Genomic DNA, 18,775 nt, shown 5'->3' with positions numbered 1-18,775 from the left:
CAATAAAATAATAAGGATGTAAATATGGAATCAGGAAGAGTACCCAGGTCTACAGTCTCATCATTTGCAGTTCTAACAGTGCAGTTCTAACATGAAAAATAGAAAACATCTGAGCCTCCCTTCTTCTTCTACTTTTCTGGAATTAAAAGTCTCAAATAATGTCCTTAAAATCCAGATTTCTCAAAATGTCACTCTCAATAGACATCAGAGTCAAGTGGCTCACTCTTTCTTGGTGCATAGCAGATGGCAGTTTATTTTTAACTATTGCAAGTTTGGATAAAGACCGCTCCCCGCTGGCATTTGTGACTGGCAGAGTGGAGTATAACACGTTAGCTCCAACGTTCACGTTGCTTAACTGAAACCACCAATCAGAACTACAGCAGCTCGTTGGAGTTTTTCTGGCCAATCAACAGTCAGAAATATGAATAACGTGTAAATGATTTACAAAATCACTGGTTTGTAAGCTTCCCCATTCTTATTAACCAAAATAACTAACAAAATTAATAAAAAATAAAACAGCCAATCCGGGGCCCTCAATTATTCGGGGCCCCTGGGTTGAAGCCCAGGTAAGCCTGTGCATTAAATCGCCCCTGCCCTTCTGACACGTGGGCATTTTTGTGAAACTGAGTCACAATTGCTGATGCTTAAAGTTTACCAAACTTGGTGTTATACTGCAATAATTAAGCATTAACTTTATTTTTTGAGCAGTGCATAAACAAAACAATCCATAAGAGTCCTAACACAGAACCTTGTGGGACACCATATTACACTATTTTAGGCTATTAAACAGAAGAACGTGTATGTTGTTTATTACTAACTGGCACATTTTTTGTACCGTCATGCTTCTGAAAGGCAGAATGAAGTTCATCATGCTTGTTTAGCTCTGAACGATGGTTTAGTAGATCAGAAGTAATTATCATCATTAGCTTCTGCGTCCTGGGTACGTTTAGCCAAGATGTTTTTATTAACCAGCATTAAAACTGCAGTATAATTTCATGTTGTGTGTTTAGCATGTTTATATATGGACATAGAACAAATCATGTGTGTGTATGTGTGTGTGTGTAGGCATACAAAGATAATTGAAGGCAGATGACAGTTGACTCAGACTGTAATCCAATTATTTTGCTATGCAAACTACAGTCGGCCCATCATTGTGTGTGTTTGTTTTTCCTTTTTAGAGGCTCATTTACATTAGCTGATCCTGATCCGGAAACAACAATACCCTAGACCCTAGTCTCTCATGCCCCTTAGACAGAGCCAATCATGTCTGCGTAGCTGCCGGGTCGGTGGTGAGCTAGTATACTGGACTGCTGCGCTACCTATTCAGTCCAAAGGGTGTGTGTGAGGTCCGGTATTGATGTCTGGCTCATAGCCAATTCTCCTCCTCTCTGTCTCTCTCTCTTTACATTTCAGGCTAAAGAACATTTGAAATAGAAGCTGAATCTAAAATTAGAACAAAATCACTTGTGCAGATCCTGTCTAGTGTGTGTGTCTCTGTGTGTGTGTGTGTGTGTGTGTGTTTGGACACAATTGTCCTATTCAAAGACATCGATCTGACAGTAAATGAGTTGCGTTGTGTCACTCATGTCCCATGAAGATTTATGATGACATTTACATTTTCGACATTTAGCAAACGCTTTTACCCAAAGTGACTTACAGTACTGTGACAGTCTACAATTTAAGCAATTGAAGGTTAAGGGCCTTGCTCAAGGGCCCGTTGGTGACAAAATGGCAGTGGTGAGGCTTGAACCAGCAACCTTCTGATTACTGTACCAGTATCTTAACCACAAGGCTACAGCTGCCCTGTGTACACATATTTTAATGAGTGAACAAAGCAAATGATTAAAAAGCACACAGTCTCACATACATTTTGGACACACTTGGACAAATTCTAAATGTGTTTAGTTAGTGTTTAGACCTCGACCCCATCCAACACTAAAAAACTGAAAGAGTGACCACAGGGAAGTTCATATCACGTCACATGAGAACCTGACCTCACTAATTCTGTTGTAGACATAATGAAGTGAACCATTTTAAATAAAGGCTTGCAACAAAGCCTTTTACCCTGGTACTGGACACACACACACACACACACACACACACAATTGCTTGAAGAAAATAGAAGCAATAAATCAAAGAGTGAAATGACTGAGCAATAACCCACTCAACATCAACAGCTTTTAATCAATAACAGCAATAAGCTGAACAGTCCGACTCTCGCACTTGTGCGCGCGCGCACACACACACACACACACCTTTAATCAGAAGGCCAATGTTTCTGAAGACTCACTTAATCACTTAATCCTGATTTGTGCTACCCTAAAGCACAGACAGTGGTAGCCTAGTGGGTAGAGCGATGGACTATCAATTGAAGTGTAAGGGTTCGAATCATGGCTCTGCAATGCAACCATTGTTGGTTCCTTCTAGGCTCCATGGGTGCCATACAATGGCTGACTTTATGCTCTGACCCAAGCTGGGATATGTAGAAAACAATGCACTGTACACACACGCATACAGATAGATATAGTTATAGATATAGATATATTCATACAATCATAAGATATGCCCCTACAGGGGGGGTCAGTATGCAAGATTTTATAAGAGTATGAGCGCATTGGAAGCAGAAATGGAAGCCCAAATGGCTACCGTACTAAACAGTATATTAAATTAGTTCATAACCGTGAAAGTTTTCTACATTAGAAAACAAATTCATTTTGTAGTATGGAGTTTAGGGCAAGGTCTGTGGTTTATCTTCTGGGTAGCAGTGCAGCTTTGACGTTCACTACATCATTTCATTTTCCTAATGCACACGTGCTGTATTGAGTCCATCCATCATGTTGTGTATGTCCTGTCAGTGCAGATCTCTAGAAAACACCAACCTCGACGTAGTGATATTTCTTTCATACATTCAGAGGAACTAGTTTAAAGTAGATTCCTGCACAAGAAAATGTAACAGGGCGGGTCGCACCTCCAAGGTACAAAAACAGTGGCTAAAAAGGGGCCACGAGAAAATAAAAGGGGTAGACAAAATAACGGAAACCAACAACGTATCAAATGAAAAACATTCATAGCCATGACAGAGAAAGTGGACAGAAAAAGAATCAAGCCGATATGAAAACTGCTTGTTACAAGCAGAGGAATAGAGGAAAGAAATGAAACCCTGAGCGAGACAGTGACGGAAATGCACGAGCGGCAGCCTTCGTCCAGTGTGGGTCCGAAAAAGGACCTTTACACCACCTCATCCAGAAAGGTTCCCTCGTGATGCTTAAAAGGGGCCACGACACTGACTGAGTACCCAGAAAGACACAAAGTACGCTGGCATTATAAAAACGGATCGGACCAGGCCTGGCAACAGTTTCAGGAGAAAAACGGGTTTCCCATCGTTGGAGTCGGCAAATCTGTGATAGAGAAGCCGTGATAATTAGAAACACATCCACCTGGAGCAAACTAATGCTCAACCAGGTGCAGTGGACTGTCAGAAACAGTGTAGTTACACCATAAATATCATTAATAATATTTCAGGGAACTGTTATAAGCTGTTTCTAGCTTATGACATACTGGTTTTTGGTACATAACCCCTAATAAAGATATTTTTATTAAATATTTGAATGCACTTTTACTGTATGTTAACTATCAACCCCCTTGTTTGATGCCTAGCTTTAAGGAAGCCCATCACAGCATTTCACTTCCACCACACAACCAGATACTACAACCATTACAAAATGAACAAAGCTGTGGGGTGCAAACATTTCAGACACACACACACACACACACACACACACACCTTCAACCTGCCTCTCTAAAAGGATTGAGGTTACTCACACGCAGAGGGACTTTACTGCCCCCATACAGATCAGATCCAGTCCACAAAATCATGACAGGTGAAGCAAACGTTAAACTAAACAGCTAACAGAGAGATTCCTCCTCCACCTCTGTGTGTGTGTGTACTGAGAAACACATGAAATGATTAAATAAACAGAAAGAGAGAGAGGGGGGGTGAGGGGAGGGGGGGCTGTAAAATGAAAAGGGAGGAACACAGTAAATGGTGAAATAGGGAAGAATCCACTGCGACTGGCATCACTGTTTGCTGAACCATTTATTAAGCTTCATTCATTTAGTGAAGCCGTGTCTTTTTCCTATTTCCTTTCACCTGGCAACCTTGGCTGTGTTGCTAAGAAGTTGTTACCAGATCCATATTTATTTCTCTAATTTGAGTCACTTTCTTTCTGCCAGTGTGGGATCATTTTTGTGCATTCCCAGTTTAAGATGCTCCCACTTCTATGCTGTAATTATGCTCACATTTTTAAAAGGGCCTTCTTTAAACTGTTACAAATTAAAAGCATAGGATTTATTTTCTAACACTGATATTAAACAGTGGCATCACTGTTTGCTGAACCATTTATTGAGCTTCGTTTAGTTAGTGAAGACGGTTGTGTCTTTTACCTATTTCCTTTCACCTGGCAACCTTGGAAAGTGGTTACCAGATCCAAATAATTCCTTTATTTTGATTATTTTCTAGCTGACAGTGTGGGATCATTTTTTTGCATTGCAAGTTTAAGATGCTCCCACTTATATGTTGTCATTATGCTTCCATTTTAAAAGGGCCTTCCCTAAACTGTTGCCACAAATTAAAAGCATATGATTTATTTTACAGCACTGATATTAAACAGTGGCATCACTGTTTGCTGAACCATTTATTAAGCTTCATTCAGTTAGTAAAGACGTTTTTGTGTCTATTTCTTTTCACCTGGCAACCTTGCTAGAGGTGGTTACCAGATCCATATTTATCCCTTTAATTTGAGTTACTTTCTTCAAGCGTGAGATCTTTTTTTTTTTTTGCATTCCCAGTTTAAGATGCTCCCACTTATATGTTGTCATTATGCTTCCATTTTTAAAAGGGACTTCCCTAAACTGTTGCCACAAATTAAAAGCATATGTTAAAAGCATTGTTTGCTGAACCATTTATTAAGCTTCATTCAGTTAGTGAAGAAGTGTCTTTTACCTATTTCCTTTCACCTGGCAACCTTGGCTGTGTTGCTACTTTTGTGGAATCATTTTTTGCATTCCCAGTTTAACATGCTTCCACTTAAATGTTGTCATTATGCTTCCATTTTTAAAAGGGCCTTCCCTAAACTGTTGCCACAAATTAAAAGCATATGATTTATTTTATAACACTGATATTAAACAGTCGGTGTGGCTAAAACACCTGAACTCAATACTCAATACTTTTGGCACAAGTGTAAATTATACCTGACAACCCTGATCATACCGGAGCTCACACTGCAATGTGAAGGTTCGAGGGAACAAACAGTCACAAAATAATAAAAATTAAATGTGGGTAGTAATAGCACAACATGGAATACTTGGAACTTAATATATAGGATAGTATTTGGAACACAACAGCTGCTCCTCTGCTCCGTGTGCACCCTGGTACAACCATACAGCCCTATATATATAATTATGATATCTGATTATGTCAATGTGATTTCCCATTCTCAAATTATTCTCTTCTATCATTTTTAATAGCAGCTTCCCACTCCCGAGTGTGGATCTGCAAAAGCATGGACAGAAAAAAACAAGAGACGAGGGCGGCACCTGCTGGCAATGTGTTGTTATTACATGCAACTGTAACTTATTTATTTATTAGGATTTTAACGTCATGTTTTACACTTTGGTGACATTCATGACAGGAACGGTAGTTACTCATTACACAAGGTTCATCAGTTCAAGTTTAATATCAAACACAGTCATGGACAATTTTGTATCTCCAGTTCACCTCACTTGCACGTCTTTGGACAGTGGGAGGAAACCGGAGCACCCGGAGGAAACCCACGTGGACACGGGGAGAACATGCAAACTCTACACAGAAAGGACCTGGGGATCGAACCCAGGACCTTCTTGCTGTGAGGCGACAGTGCTACCCACTGAGCCACCGTGCCGCAAGGTAAATGGATGAGATCAAGCCTTCATTTGATTAGAGAAAACTGAACTACAACCCCAATTAAAAATGAATAAATAAATAAAACACATAACAAGTAAAAATGTAAACAAAACCCTAAACTTTTTTGAGCTGTGTTTAATAAAAAAAAACAGTACAAATTAAGCTGCATTTTTTCACCGAGAAACAAGGTAAGAATACCCTGGACAGGACACCAATTCATCGCAGAGCTTTGCCCACCCCCTCTCCTCATAACTAATATAATAGACATCACTAATCATAATATTTACCCTGACAGTAAATTTCAAATTATGTCTTGTGTTTTAAGTAGTCCATGGTTGTGCAGATGCTTGAATACGTGATTATGGCCTGGTGTTCAAGCATAGAAGATAAACAGTAGACAGATATAAGTGGATGTGATAAATAATGTGTGTATTGAGTGTAGTGTGTTCGATTTTTCCTGATAACGAGGTAAAACGTGGACTTATCTGACCACAGCACACAATTCCACTATCTTTCGGTCCATCTGAGATGAGCTCAGGCCCGGAGAACTTACAGAGTGGTTTGTACAGAGTGTAACAGAATTCCGGTTTCCTTTGTTCATGCAACAATGAACTGTATTAAGTTTTTCAACATGCTCTCGCTGAAGTAGCATCACATTTTCTCATAAAGTGCCATCTAAAGGCTTGAAGGTCACGCCCATTTATCAGTAGTTTCTGGCCTGTACTTAAGACTGAGCCTACAGGGGTGTACTACCTGTTACCAATTCACCTGCTTATTGTGGAATGTTTCGAAACACTGTAATTAAAATATTATATAAACCTTTCACACTTATTTTGCCCTGTCCCAACTTTTTTGGAGTGTGTTACAGGCATCAAATCAAAATTAGGTTATTTATATAAAAGGATAAGTAATAGGAATAAGGATAATAATGATAACCTAGGGCTTTATTGCAGTATAATCAAATTCTTTTTCGCACATCATAGCCGGGGTCAGCAGGAAGCAGGGGCGGCAACTGTACGGAGCCCCTAAAGCAGAGAGGGTCAAGGTCCTTGCTCAAGGGTCCAACTGTAGCTGCATGGCAGAGCCAGGATTAGAACCCACAGTGTTCTAGCTGCTAAGTCCAAGCCCACTGGGCTACCACTGACCTACCACAGACATGTTTTGCAAACTTGCTAAAGGCATGTCAGAAGTGGGATTCGAGAGGGGAGACAGCGACCTGAATGCAGTGCCTCAGACCGCATGGGCATTTTAAGTCAAAATACAAGCAGAAGAAAAACGTCCCAACTTTTGTTGGTTTTATACACCTATTAACACCTGAATTTAATGCACAGAATGAGGTGTCCACATACTTTTATCCATATAGTTTAAGGACAGCTGGTTAAGCTGCAATTCCTGACATAGGCGTGGATTTAATACATCAGATCCATGCACACAATTCCAGATGTACGTGGTCTCGTCTCAGAGGAACACCCGACCCGCTCTAAAAATAAGATGTGGATCAGTATGGACGATGAGAAGCTGCCCCATTTGTACCAGACCTAATCTGAGAGGAGATGCCCATCCCCACTCCTCTCATATTCACACAGAAACATCCACACGTACCCACACCAACGTTCAGGGGCGTGGGCACCACCATACCCGCAGCAACAACATAAATACGTACACATAAACACTGGCATGTATACACACACACACACCCTGTGTGCTCATGCAACGAGGGCTTAAATGCACACACACACACACACACACCCTGTGTGCTCATGCAACTGAGGGCTTAAATTCACACACACACACACACACACACCGTGTGCTCATTCAACCGATCGCTTATATTTAGTATAAAATGTAAGTGAGAAGAGCAGCAGAGTAACTGGGGCAAAGCACACTGGAAACCAGCCCATTTCCTTAGGTCACCCACACACACACCCACACACACATACACACACACACACACACACACACTTATCTTAGTAGCTTTGCACAAATGTTTTCAGTGCCTTAAGTATTTATATAATAAGGTCCAGTCCACTGTTAAATAATAAAAAAAATGGATTAGTGTCCTCTCTGGGGTGTGTTACTGCATTGCGCCCACAGATTTTGATGAAACTACACCCACCATGACCCGGACAAGGATAAATCTGTGTTGTGATTTCTTGAGTATAATCATTTTAAGCTCAAGCACTGGAGAGCTACCGTACTGGATCACTGCGCCACCCTGTATCGCTCCTACTTGTACATGGGAAACGTTCTTATGTCCAACAGCTGTGAGGGCACAAACACTCAGGAAAGACTAACTCACAGAAACTCTGGCTTCCCAGGAGCAACCAGTCCTACACGCTGACACCCAGATATTTATGTTTAAATACTCAGCAGGACCAAACCCGCCCTTCCAAGGTTCACACAGTTTAAAGCACCAGAACGCAGCACGCCCGTCGCAGCAGCGTACGTCAGAATAAGTACACGGCCTGATCTTACCAGACTGCTCGTTCATCATTCGGATGGCTTTGGCTTTGGCCAGCTCCAGCGCCGTCACCCATTTCTGCCTCTCCACTTCGGTGCCGGCTTTCAGGTGGTAGGTGCGCCCGCCGCTGTTCAGCACGATGTTACACGCGTCCTCGGTGTCGATGTGAGCCGTGGCCAGGTTGATGGTGCCGCGGCACGTGTGCGCCATCTCCGCCTGGGTCCTACGTGATGAAAAAAGGGAATTCATGTGTTTCAGACACAACAATTGCTAACAGGTGTAATAAATTAATTATATGAAGGAAATTATATGCTTCCAACTTTGCACAACAGTTTAGGGAAGACATGAAGCTCAGTTCAAGAAACTCCAATGAGTCCTGACCTCGGCCCCCACTGACCAGGCCCTTTGAAATGAACTGGAACATTAATTGAGACTCGGCATGCAGCCACACAAATGCTCTTTTGACTAAATGGGCACAAATTCTCATAGACATACTTTAAAATCTTGTGAGAAGCCTGTTGAGTGGTGTTATAGCTGAACAGATCACATAGAGGATACTATATTTTAGCACAGTTACTGGTTTTGAAATGGAATGTACAACAAGCTCATGGTCCGGTGTCCAAATACTTTAGGCCATATAGTAAACCCCAATCATCCAAAACAGGGCCTGATTTCACAATTGCTTATTTGACTGAATGGTCATGAATTCCCACAGATTCAGTAAAGACTGTTATTGCTGCAACGAGGGGGAAGAACTATCTTAGCTACTGTGTATCTTGCTGAACTCCCTAAACAATCATAATCATTATCATCTTCATGTTTTAAGACTTTAAGTCTTATCCTGGTCAGGGTCACAGATTGTCCAGTTTCTATGGAATTACTGGACACAGTCCATTAACATGCCCATAACTGGGCACCAATCCATCGTGAGGACATGGATCCCAGCAGTACAGGCGTGGTGTAATTTACTGCTGTGCAACCTAAGTGCCACTAAAACAGAACAGCCACTCGATCATTTTATTGAGGTATGAGGACACCTGGTTATGAGCTTGTTAGATGCAACAATTGTTGTTCCAACACCTGTAAAGTGTGACAGTGTGTGTGCCATAGAAGTGAGTCCTTAATGTCAAACACATTGCACATGTAAGTAGATGGAAGTGCTTCATTTACACAGTATTAAGTGTGTGTGTGTGTGTGTACTGAATATCTCATTAATGCCATGACCAGATGTCAGGCACACAATGCACACACCCGCACACAATGAACACACACACAACAAACAGCACATTTAATTCACACCAGTAACTTGTTTGTCATGTTGAGTTTGCTAGGTGAGAAAATATAATCAAGAAAATGTTGCTGTTGCTAACTCGTCGCTTGGGACACTGAGACGGAGGATAATAAAGATTTGTGTGTGACTCTCTGTGCGCAATACAGATCTCCACATTAACCCGTATCGTGCAGGTGAAAAGAAGCGGTCGACTACTGCACGTGTCGGAGGGGGCGAGTGTTAGTTACGGCCCTCCGAGGTCAGCAGCAGTAGAGGAGAAAATACAATTCAGGTGATTGGATACGACTAGATTGGGAGGAAAATGCATTAAAAAGGTCCATGTGATAAAAGGATAAATATAGTACGAGTAAGAAACAGAAAAGCAGATGGATTTGTAATAGAAAGCAGAGTAAAGCTTCAGAAGGGCGGGGGAAATGTCCTGCGGGTTCAGCGTTCTTGTTTCTTGTTTCTTTCATAAACACTGGGTTGAAAGCGGAGTGAGATCAGCTGAGCAGAGGTCACATTAGAGCACAGACGTCAGCCTGGAGGGGAAGAGAATGAATCCAGCCAGAGCCTGAATGTGCTGAGATGACAAAAGATACAGTTGTGTATAACGTTCCCGACTCGGTGGTACTGAGCACAGTCACTGCAGTTCAGTCTGATCACCAAAGAGAAAAACACACACCAGATATTCTAAAAATAATATATAAGTATATAATATAATAAGTGAGCATTTCTGATTTTATTTTATCTACGCATAAATTAACAATCGACATGTAAACAAATACAAATCTAAGCAAACAAACCCTTCATACCCGCCTATTTAATTTGTTCTGCTGTTACTAGAGAGAATGCTGGTCCAGCTATAAATTCTCAAAGGGCTGATCAATGGTAATTCGATAAGAGACCAATTTTAAATGACAGTAAAACTGACCAATCATATCCTCCCTCTAAAAGTGTGGGCTTTGTTTTCGCTAACTTCATGACAAGTTCCGCCCACTGTGGGAAAACAGGTATAACACAGAATTCTTAATAGCTTTGCTCTGCACGGACATGTTCAAGTGTGACACAAGTTTGAGTATTGAAGTCACACATGAGTATTATGGCTGTTGTTGTTCAATGAATAAATATAAAGCTGTAAATAACCGTCCGTACTGTTTATTTAAGAGTATAAGACAACAGAATGAAACAACATGAGCACACAACTGCATACAGAACTCATGTGATAAAGCGATTATTTGTTAAGAAGATTTGCAACCTGCAATATGACAGACCCGAAGCCTCTAAAAAAATGGTTCCAGGGTTGTCAAAGTGGATGGATGGGATTCATTTACGAGATTGACATCCAAATTACAGTTTTTACAAGTCTACCCAGTGACCGTGACAAAATGACCACAGGAGACGCCGCCTCAGTTTCCCTAGACGTCATATGACTACCCTCCATCCATTTATTCAAACCAATTAACCTTTTTTCCCCTATTTGCTCCAAATTTAGTCTTCTCCATACTGCTATTGCCACCTCCCATGGTGGTTGAGAAGGGCTGTGACTATTAAGCACGTAGTCACAGGTCACATCTTTTCACCTGCCCTCAATGGAGCCTCGCAATGGAGTTTGGAAAGACACGCTAAGCTCTCCTGATCCTTTCTTACTAGTGCTGGCGCCTCGACTAGTCAGTAGAGGGCGCAATTGTACTGCGGGAATACATTTTTGACCCTTTCTCTGCCATACAAGCACAGCGAGTCAGTAAAAAACCAGGAAAGCCATGAATTATATCTGGATGTGTCTGAGTCACAGGCACAAACCGAAAGCAAGTGTTGTGGATCAGAGGCTGTATACCATTACTGAGCAAACCAAAATCTCTAAACAGGAACACGAGTTACAGACACACTTTGGGATAAACTGAAATGCTTCACACAACACAAAATCTTGTTAAAAGCTTTTTCTAGCAAAGTGGACGCTGTTATGGCTGCGATGTGAGGAAGTGTCCACGTACTTATGGCCATACAGTGTGTAAAGATTACATAAACGTGGTGCTAAAAGCTGTGACGCAGTAACGGGTCGCGTGCTTCACACTGTCCTAGTTATGTTCACACACAGCCATCTGTATTTCTGTTACGTGTTATCCCATCACTACACGTTCTCTCCTCAGTGTGTGTGTGTGTGTGTGTGTGTGTGTGTGTGTGTGTGTGTGTGTGTCTGTGGATGAACCACTGTTTGAGCTAAAGATGCTTTACCCCTGGATATAAAATCCCCTTTGTTAAACCAATCACCACCTTCAGCTCGACTCAACCCAAACTGAAAAGTAATAATAATATTAATTACAATCAATTTCCAAAAGATTTGGGACAGCAGACAAAATATAAACATCCTGTATTTTATTAAAAACAGAAATCAGAAATAAGAAAGAGCTTTATTGTCATCATGTGATTCAAATAATGAAACTGCAGAAGCTAAAACCCGGGTGCGTACAAACAAACGTTTAGTTAAAAAAAAAAACATTTACTTATAATAAACAGATAAGATCTACATAAAAACAGACACAACAAACAATACTAGAAAAAATCACACAATATTGCATCCCTAAAGTATGTAACTACATCCTATAGAATTGCAAAAAGGGTCTGGGTTCAATTCCCTGACCTGGATCCTCTCTGTGTGGAGTTTGCATGTTCTTCCTGTGTGCTCAGTACAACAGTGTGCCACGATTATGTACATATAACAAGCTACAGTTTAGTTACCAGCATCTTCTCCTGAATGTAACCGGTTCCTCATTAGCGGACTGTCTATGGTGTCCCAGAGGAACAGACCTACATGCAGTAATGAACCATCTGGGACGCTGTATCCGTCCATCACCGAGCAAGACGAAACATGATTACCCGTGCAGGGTTCAGACCACTTCTGCAACAACAGATGTAGCCGACCAGGGCCACAGGTGGCACCTGTAAGGCCCGCTGCAATTTAAAACAGCCACACAATCCTGCACGGAGACACCAGCGTACATGATCAGATAACTACCATCACTCACTGTGCCAGGAGTCACTGGGTGAATTCCAAATACCTACTGTCTTGACATTCTGAGGCGGCTATCACAGTATGATCAACTGAGCCACCAGCTAATACAAATGCAGCTACTTTGTGTGTCTACTCAGCTGCTGTACCACCTACCTTATTCATTATGTGGCCAAAAGTATGTGGACGCTTGACCATAAGTTTGTTGGATGTTCCATATAAAGTTAGCCCCCTATATAAAGATAACAGCCTACACTTATGAAGTGTTTCTGCAGGAATTTGTGTCCTTTCTGTTAAAAAGCATTTAGTATTCTCCCAACAAGCCTGTCAAACCAAATCTTTATGGACCTCGCTAGTGCACAAGAGCACAAAAGGGTTGTCGTAGGTCCAGAGCCCACCCAGAATTTCCATATCTGCACAGGTTGCCAATCTATTGCAGGGCATCACACTTATCCATACACTTACTTACTTACACCTTGTGGCAAATAAGAGTTGCCATGTCACCTACTAGCATGAGGAAACAACTCAGGGGGACAAGTCTGTAACAGGAAAGGCAATGACATGCTTCTGACTTTGCAGCTACTGTTTAAGGTCCTTTCCTTTCCAGCATGACTGTGCCCCTGTGCACAAAGCAAGCTCTATAAAGACCGGAAAAAGCTCAGTTGGTCTGCACAGAGCCCTTACCTCAGTTCCACTGAACAGCTCTGAAATAAAACATCAACTGAGGCTTTCTTGACCAACATCAGTGCCCAGCCATACAAACGCTCTTTTGACTAAATGGGCACAAATTTCCACAGACATGCTTCAAAGTCCTGTGAGAAGCCTTTTTAGAAAAGAGGCTGTTGTTACAGCTGACAAGATCACATAGAGGTCACTCTATTTTAATACTGGTTGTTTTTGAAATGATGGATGGATGGATGGATGGATGGATGGATGGATGGATGGATGGATGGATGGATGGATGGATGGATGGATGGATAGATAGATAGATAGATAGATAGATAGATAGATAGATAGATAGATAGATAGATAGATAGATAGATAGATTACTGTATGAAGTATGACTTTATTACATGTTGTATGACAGATGAGAGCAGTAGTTCTTAAACTTGGGGTTGGTATCCTTTGCGAGGTCGGGTGAGATGCATTCACCCTGCTTTTAGGGTAAAATACAAGTCTGTTAAAGAGGTGAAAGCCTGAAATTATTACTGCTGGAAAACCAAAGCATGATGGTTTAAAAACACGGGTTTGTTTACATTCTAGGCAGAGCTAGCACATTCTGAAGTAATGTTTCCATGCAGAAAGCCCAAATACTGCTCAAGGTCAATATTTACACCAGATTCAAAATATGCCAGGCTGACAAACATTGCATTTTGCATTATAGTCTTTAAAATATATTAATAATAAAAGTGAAAGGATGGATAGCTTTGTTATTACATGCCATCTTGTTAGCGCAAATAGCGCGTTTTAATATGGATAAACGTTCAAAACTGCACTCTTCAGCTATCTGGTAACCTAAAGACTTTATAAATGTATTATTTTCATAGCAAACAAATGATTTCGAGTGATTAAAAACGTCGCGTTGATGTAAAAGGGGCCTTGACTGCAAACAGCGTAGTATCGCATCTGTCAGGGCTGCATCCCAAATTGCTTAGTGCTGCATACATAGTGCACTACAAATAACAAACAAGCCATTCCGATATACACTATGTAGGTCACCTATATAGGAAACGCGGACAGAATTAAGATTCGATTCAAGCGCTAGTGAGGCTGCATGTATGTATGAAGCTGAGAGCTGGAATGTTTGATTCTAGAAATGTCTGAATCGACTCCGATTTTGTTAGAAGCAAAGTGAGTCGGTTCGAAGAGTCAATTTCAAACAATGTTTTCCTCTATTCTTACTCAAACCTAGAGGCAGTTTGGAAAACACAATCCACATTCGGAGCACATAGAGAACATGCCAAACTTTTTATAGAAAGCCTTTAAAAGCAAGGATCAAACGAAGGGACCCATGATACCAGTGGTGCTTCTATGCCACCCTTGTACTTGTTCATTTATAACATTTTAGTCTATTTTTACCTAAATGTTTCATTATGGTCAGAGTCATTAAGGGTCCAGAGCCATAGGGAAACTCTGGTCAACATGCTATTGCAGGACACTACATAGTTACACATCTACTTGATAAATGGCAAGAGAAAAACCCACACAGTCATGGAGAACATGCAAAACTCTTTGCAAACAGTGATGAAAGGCAAGGATCATCCACAGGTTCCTGTCGCTGTGAAGTACTCAATGTGCTACCATGTCAGCCTTGTATTCAGTAATTAAATACAATACAATAGAGGATACAGGAAAATAGCATCTATTAGTGTGAGACAGAATTTCAACATATTAAATTAACAATACTTCATTTCAGATTATCATAGCTCAAGTAGGCATGATGGCACAGCTGGTAAAGTGAGTGCCACACAGCAACATGGGTCCTGGGAAAGCTGAATCAATTTTCACCTCTGGTCATTGTTTGAGTTTTGCATTTTGTCCGTGTCTGTGTAAGTTTTCACTGGTTACTCTGGTTTCACTGGTTTCCTCTTACCTCCCAAAAACAAACAGAAGGTGGACTGACTGGTCTAAACTGTGCCTTGGTGTGAGTGAGCGATTGTAATGGATGCGAGTGTTTAAACAGTCAAAAACTCATCAGAGTTTACCATGCCACAGTAATGTTTACAGCAAAACATTACTGGAATCACCTGGCTGCTTTGGGCCCGGTGGACTGCACGGTGGCTCGGTGAGTAGCACTGTCACCTTACAGCAAGAAAGTCCTGGGTTCGATACCCAGGTACGGTGGTCTGGGTCCTTTCTGTGTGGAGTCTGCATGTTTCCTCCCACAGTCCATGCAACAAGACATGCAAGTGAGGTGAATTGATGTCAAACACAGTCCATGACTTGTGAACTGATGAATCTTGTGTAACAAGTAACTACTGGTCATGAATGTAACCAAAGTGTGTAAAACATGACGTTAAATTCCTAATAAATAAATATTATATATAATATTAAAGTGTGGAATCGACACCAGTGCGTAGGAATCGATTCACATCTCCCAATTCCTAGCACATATAGTGAATCGACTCTTTCAAGAGAACCGACTCCTATCCCTAGTTGACAGCAAGCAATTCGGTCAGTATGTTGACATTGAAAGCTTGTCTTATAGCTCCAAAAAGAGACAAATAGCTGTGTAATGTGTTCGCGGACAGTTTAGCTGTTTATGTTTATTTATAATAATGCACTATGTTACAGTGTGAAGGCTGTCCAGAATAAAAACAGTCAGAATTGTGCATGCATATGATTACCTGTAATATGACAACAGTCCGTTGCTGAGGACGAACCATCTCCGTTGGTAGCCTTTCAGATAGTTAGTCCATTTAAAAAGCCAGCCCTTGTAGGTATCCGAACCCGGGGCCGGGGTCGCGTTTGCAGACGTGGACGCAGAATTCTTGACCAGTTCGCTCATCCTCGGTCCGGTCCGGTTCGCCCCTCTGTTTACGCAGCCGGGTATCGAGGTATCTTCTAGGCTGGACGCTGCAGGGGAGCGGCCGCTGTTCTCCATACACTCACACGCGTACTATAGATGAACAGGGAGCCTGACCGAGGAGAAGGAGTGTCAGACAGGGAGTGAGAAACGAGCGAGAGACAGGTGGGGAGACAGAAAGAGAGAGAGAAGGAAAGGAAGGGGTGTAGAGACGCCCCCTACTTTCTCATAACTGTGTAGTGGTAACAGTAGCACTAGGAATCGAATCGCAAAAGAGTCGATTCTACAATTCCCAGGCTTGAACTTGGACTGGTTTTGGAGTCGATTACTGTTTGTTTATTTATTTACTAGGATTTTAACGTCATGTTTTACACTTTGGTTACATTCATGACGAACTGTAGTTACGCATTACACAAGATTCATCAGTTCACGCGTTTAATTTTCATGGACAATTTTTATCTCCTGTAGGAGGAAACCGGAGCACCCGGAGGAAACCCACACACACACGGGGAGAACATGCAAACTCCACGCAGAAAGGACCCGGACCGCCCCACCTGGGGATCGAACCCAGGACCTTCTTGCTGTGAGGCGACAGTGCTACTTACTGAAACTGAGAATAGAAATATGAAACGAATGAAATAAATAAGGAGCATCACTTGCACATAATGTATCAGCATGAAATCAGCTGTTTTAGACTGAACATAAAGCAGGGGAGAGCTGTTGAGTTTCAAATATCATCATATTTACTAAACAGTCCGACTAAATTAAGGTTTGCGCTCTCGATTCTACACGATTCCCAGGCTTTGAAACAAGAAGTCGACTTTTGGTTTTAGAGCTGAATACTGAAACTCAGAGTAGGAACATGAAAACCCCTCAGAACCATTTATAAGCAAATATTCAGAAACCTGGACTGTAATGATCATAATTCATGTAATCAAATAATCATAAACAGTTTTTCTGTTTAGCCAAAAGTTTCATTTACACCTAAAACCATAATTTCATTTACACCTAAAAACTGTATTTAAAAAAATGTAATAACCAATCTTTATTCATTAATCTTTTTATTATGTATACTTCCAGGAGGAATGTCAAAGGGATTCCTCATTCCTGTATAACAATGCACCGATCAGACATAACATTATGACCACCTTCCTAATATTGTGTTGGTCCCCCTTTTGCTTCCCCATACGCAACAAACTGTGATGCTCTGTGTATTCTGACACCTTTCTATCAGAACCAGCATTAACTTCTTCAGCAATTGTCTGTTGGATCAGACCACACGGGCATCAATGTGCCTTGGCCGCCCATGACCCTGTCGCCAGTTTACCACTTGGACCTTGGACCACTTTTGAAAGATACTGACCACTGCAGACCGGGAATACCCCACAAGAGCTGCAGTTTTGGAGATGCTCTGACCCAGTCGTCTAGCCATCACAAGTTGGCCCTCGTCAAACTCATTCAAATCCTCACGCTGGCCCATTTTTCCTGCTTCTAACACATTAACTTTGAGGATAAAATGTTCACTTGCTGCTTAATATATATCCCCCCCACTAACAGGTGCCATGATGAAGAGATAATCAGTGTTATGTACTTCACCTGTCAGTGGTCATAATGTTAGGCCTTGTTGGTGTAATTTTCCATACGTGATACTGCTCTCTGAGTGATTCAGTGTAAAGAACAGTGGACAGTGGAAGCAGTGGGTAGCGCTGTCGCCCCACAGCAGTTTGATTCCAGGCCGAGCGACCAGGGAGGCGAGATAAAACAAAAGGCAGAATTGTCAGGAAACAGGTAGAAAAAAGAAATGATGCTACAGTGGGAGTCTGCATCACTATAAATAGTTACTGTAACTAGTAAAATACCTTACTGTATCCAGGTAATATAATCAGTAAATGCATCACTATAACCAGTTATTGTAACTAGTGAAATACCTTACTGTATCCAGTTAATATAATCAGTAAATGCATCACTATAACCAGTTATTGTAACTAGTGAAATACCTTACTGTATCCAGTTAATATAATCAGTAAATGCATCACTATAACCAGTTATTGTAACCAGTGAAATACCTTACTGTATCCAGTTAATATAATCAGTAAATGCATCACTTTAACCATTTAATGTAACTAGTGAATACTTTACTATAACCAGCTCTTGTAACTAGTAAATACATTACTATAACCAGTTAATGTAACTGGTGAATACTTTACTATAACCAGCTCTTGTAACTAGTAAATACATTACTATAACCAGTTCATGTAACTAGTAAATACATTACTATAACCAGTTATTTTATCAAGTCATTACATCACTATAACCAGTTTTTGTAACTAGTAAATATTTACTGTAACCAGGTATTGTAACTAGTCATTACATGACTATAACCAGTTGTTGTAACTAGTGAATACATCACTATAATCAGTTATTATATCGAGTCATTACATCACTATAAGTGGTTAATGTATCTATTGAATACCCTACTACAACCAATGTAGTCATTACATCACTATAGCCAGTTTTGTCACTAGAAAATACATTACTATCACCTTTTGTAACTAGTCATTATGTCA

At 41.0% G+C, this 18,775-nt stretch overlaps 1 protein-coding gene across 1 annotated transcript in view; it reads right to left on the bottom strand.

The window, feature by feature from the left end:
• Window positions 1-16,278, bottom strand: part of osbp2b (oxysterol binding protein 2b) — a 53,467-nt gene extending 37,189 nt beyond the window's left edge. The window contains exons 1-2 of the mRNA XM_063017858.1: window positions 16,030-16,278; window positions 8,417-8,625 (exon numbers count right to left, since the gene is read on the bottom strand). Of these exons, the coding sequence (XP_062873928.1) occupies window positions 8,417-8,625; window positions 16,030-16,190 (370 nt within the window). The 5' untranslated portion in view covers window positions 16,191-16,278. The remainder of the gene's footprint in view (window positions 1-8,416; window positions 8,626-16,029) is intronic.
• Between the last annotated feature and the right edge of the window lie 2,497 nt (window positions 16,279-18,775).

This window comes from Trichomycterus rosablanca, chromosome 21 (genome assembly GCF_030014385.1).
Source record: "Trichomycterus rosablanca isolate fTriRos1 chromosome 21, fTriRos1.hap1, whole genome shotgun sequence".
Taxonomy (NCBI): Eukaryota; Metazoa; Chordata; class Actinopteri; order Siluriformes; family Trichomycteridae; genus Trichomycterus; species Trichomycterus rosablanca.
This window is presented reverse-complemented; position numbering and strand designations above follow the sequence as displayed.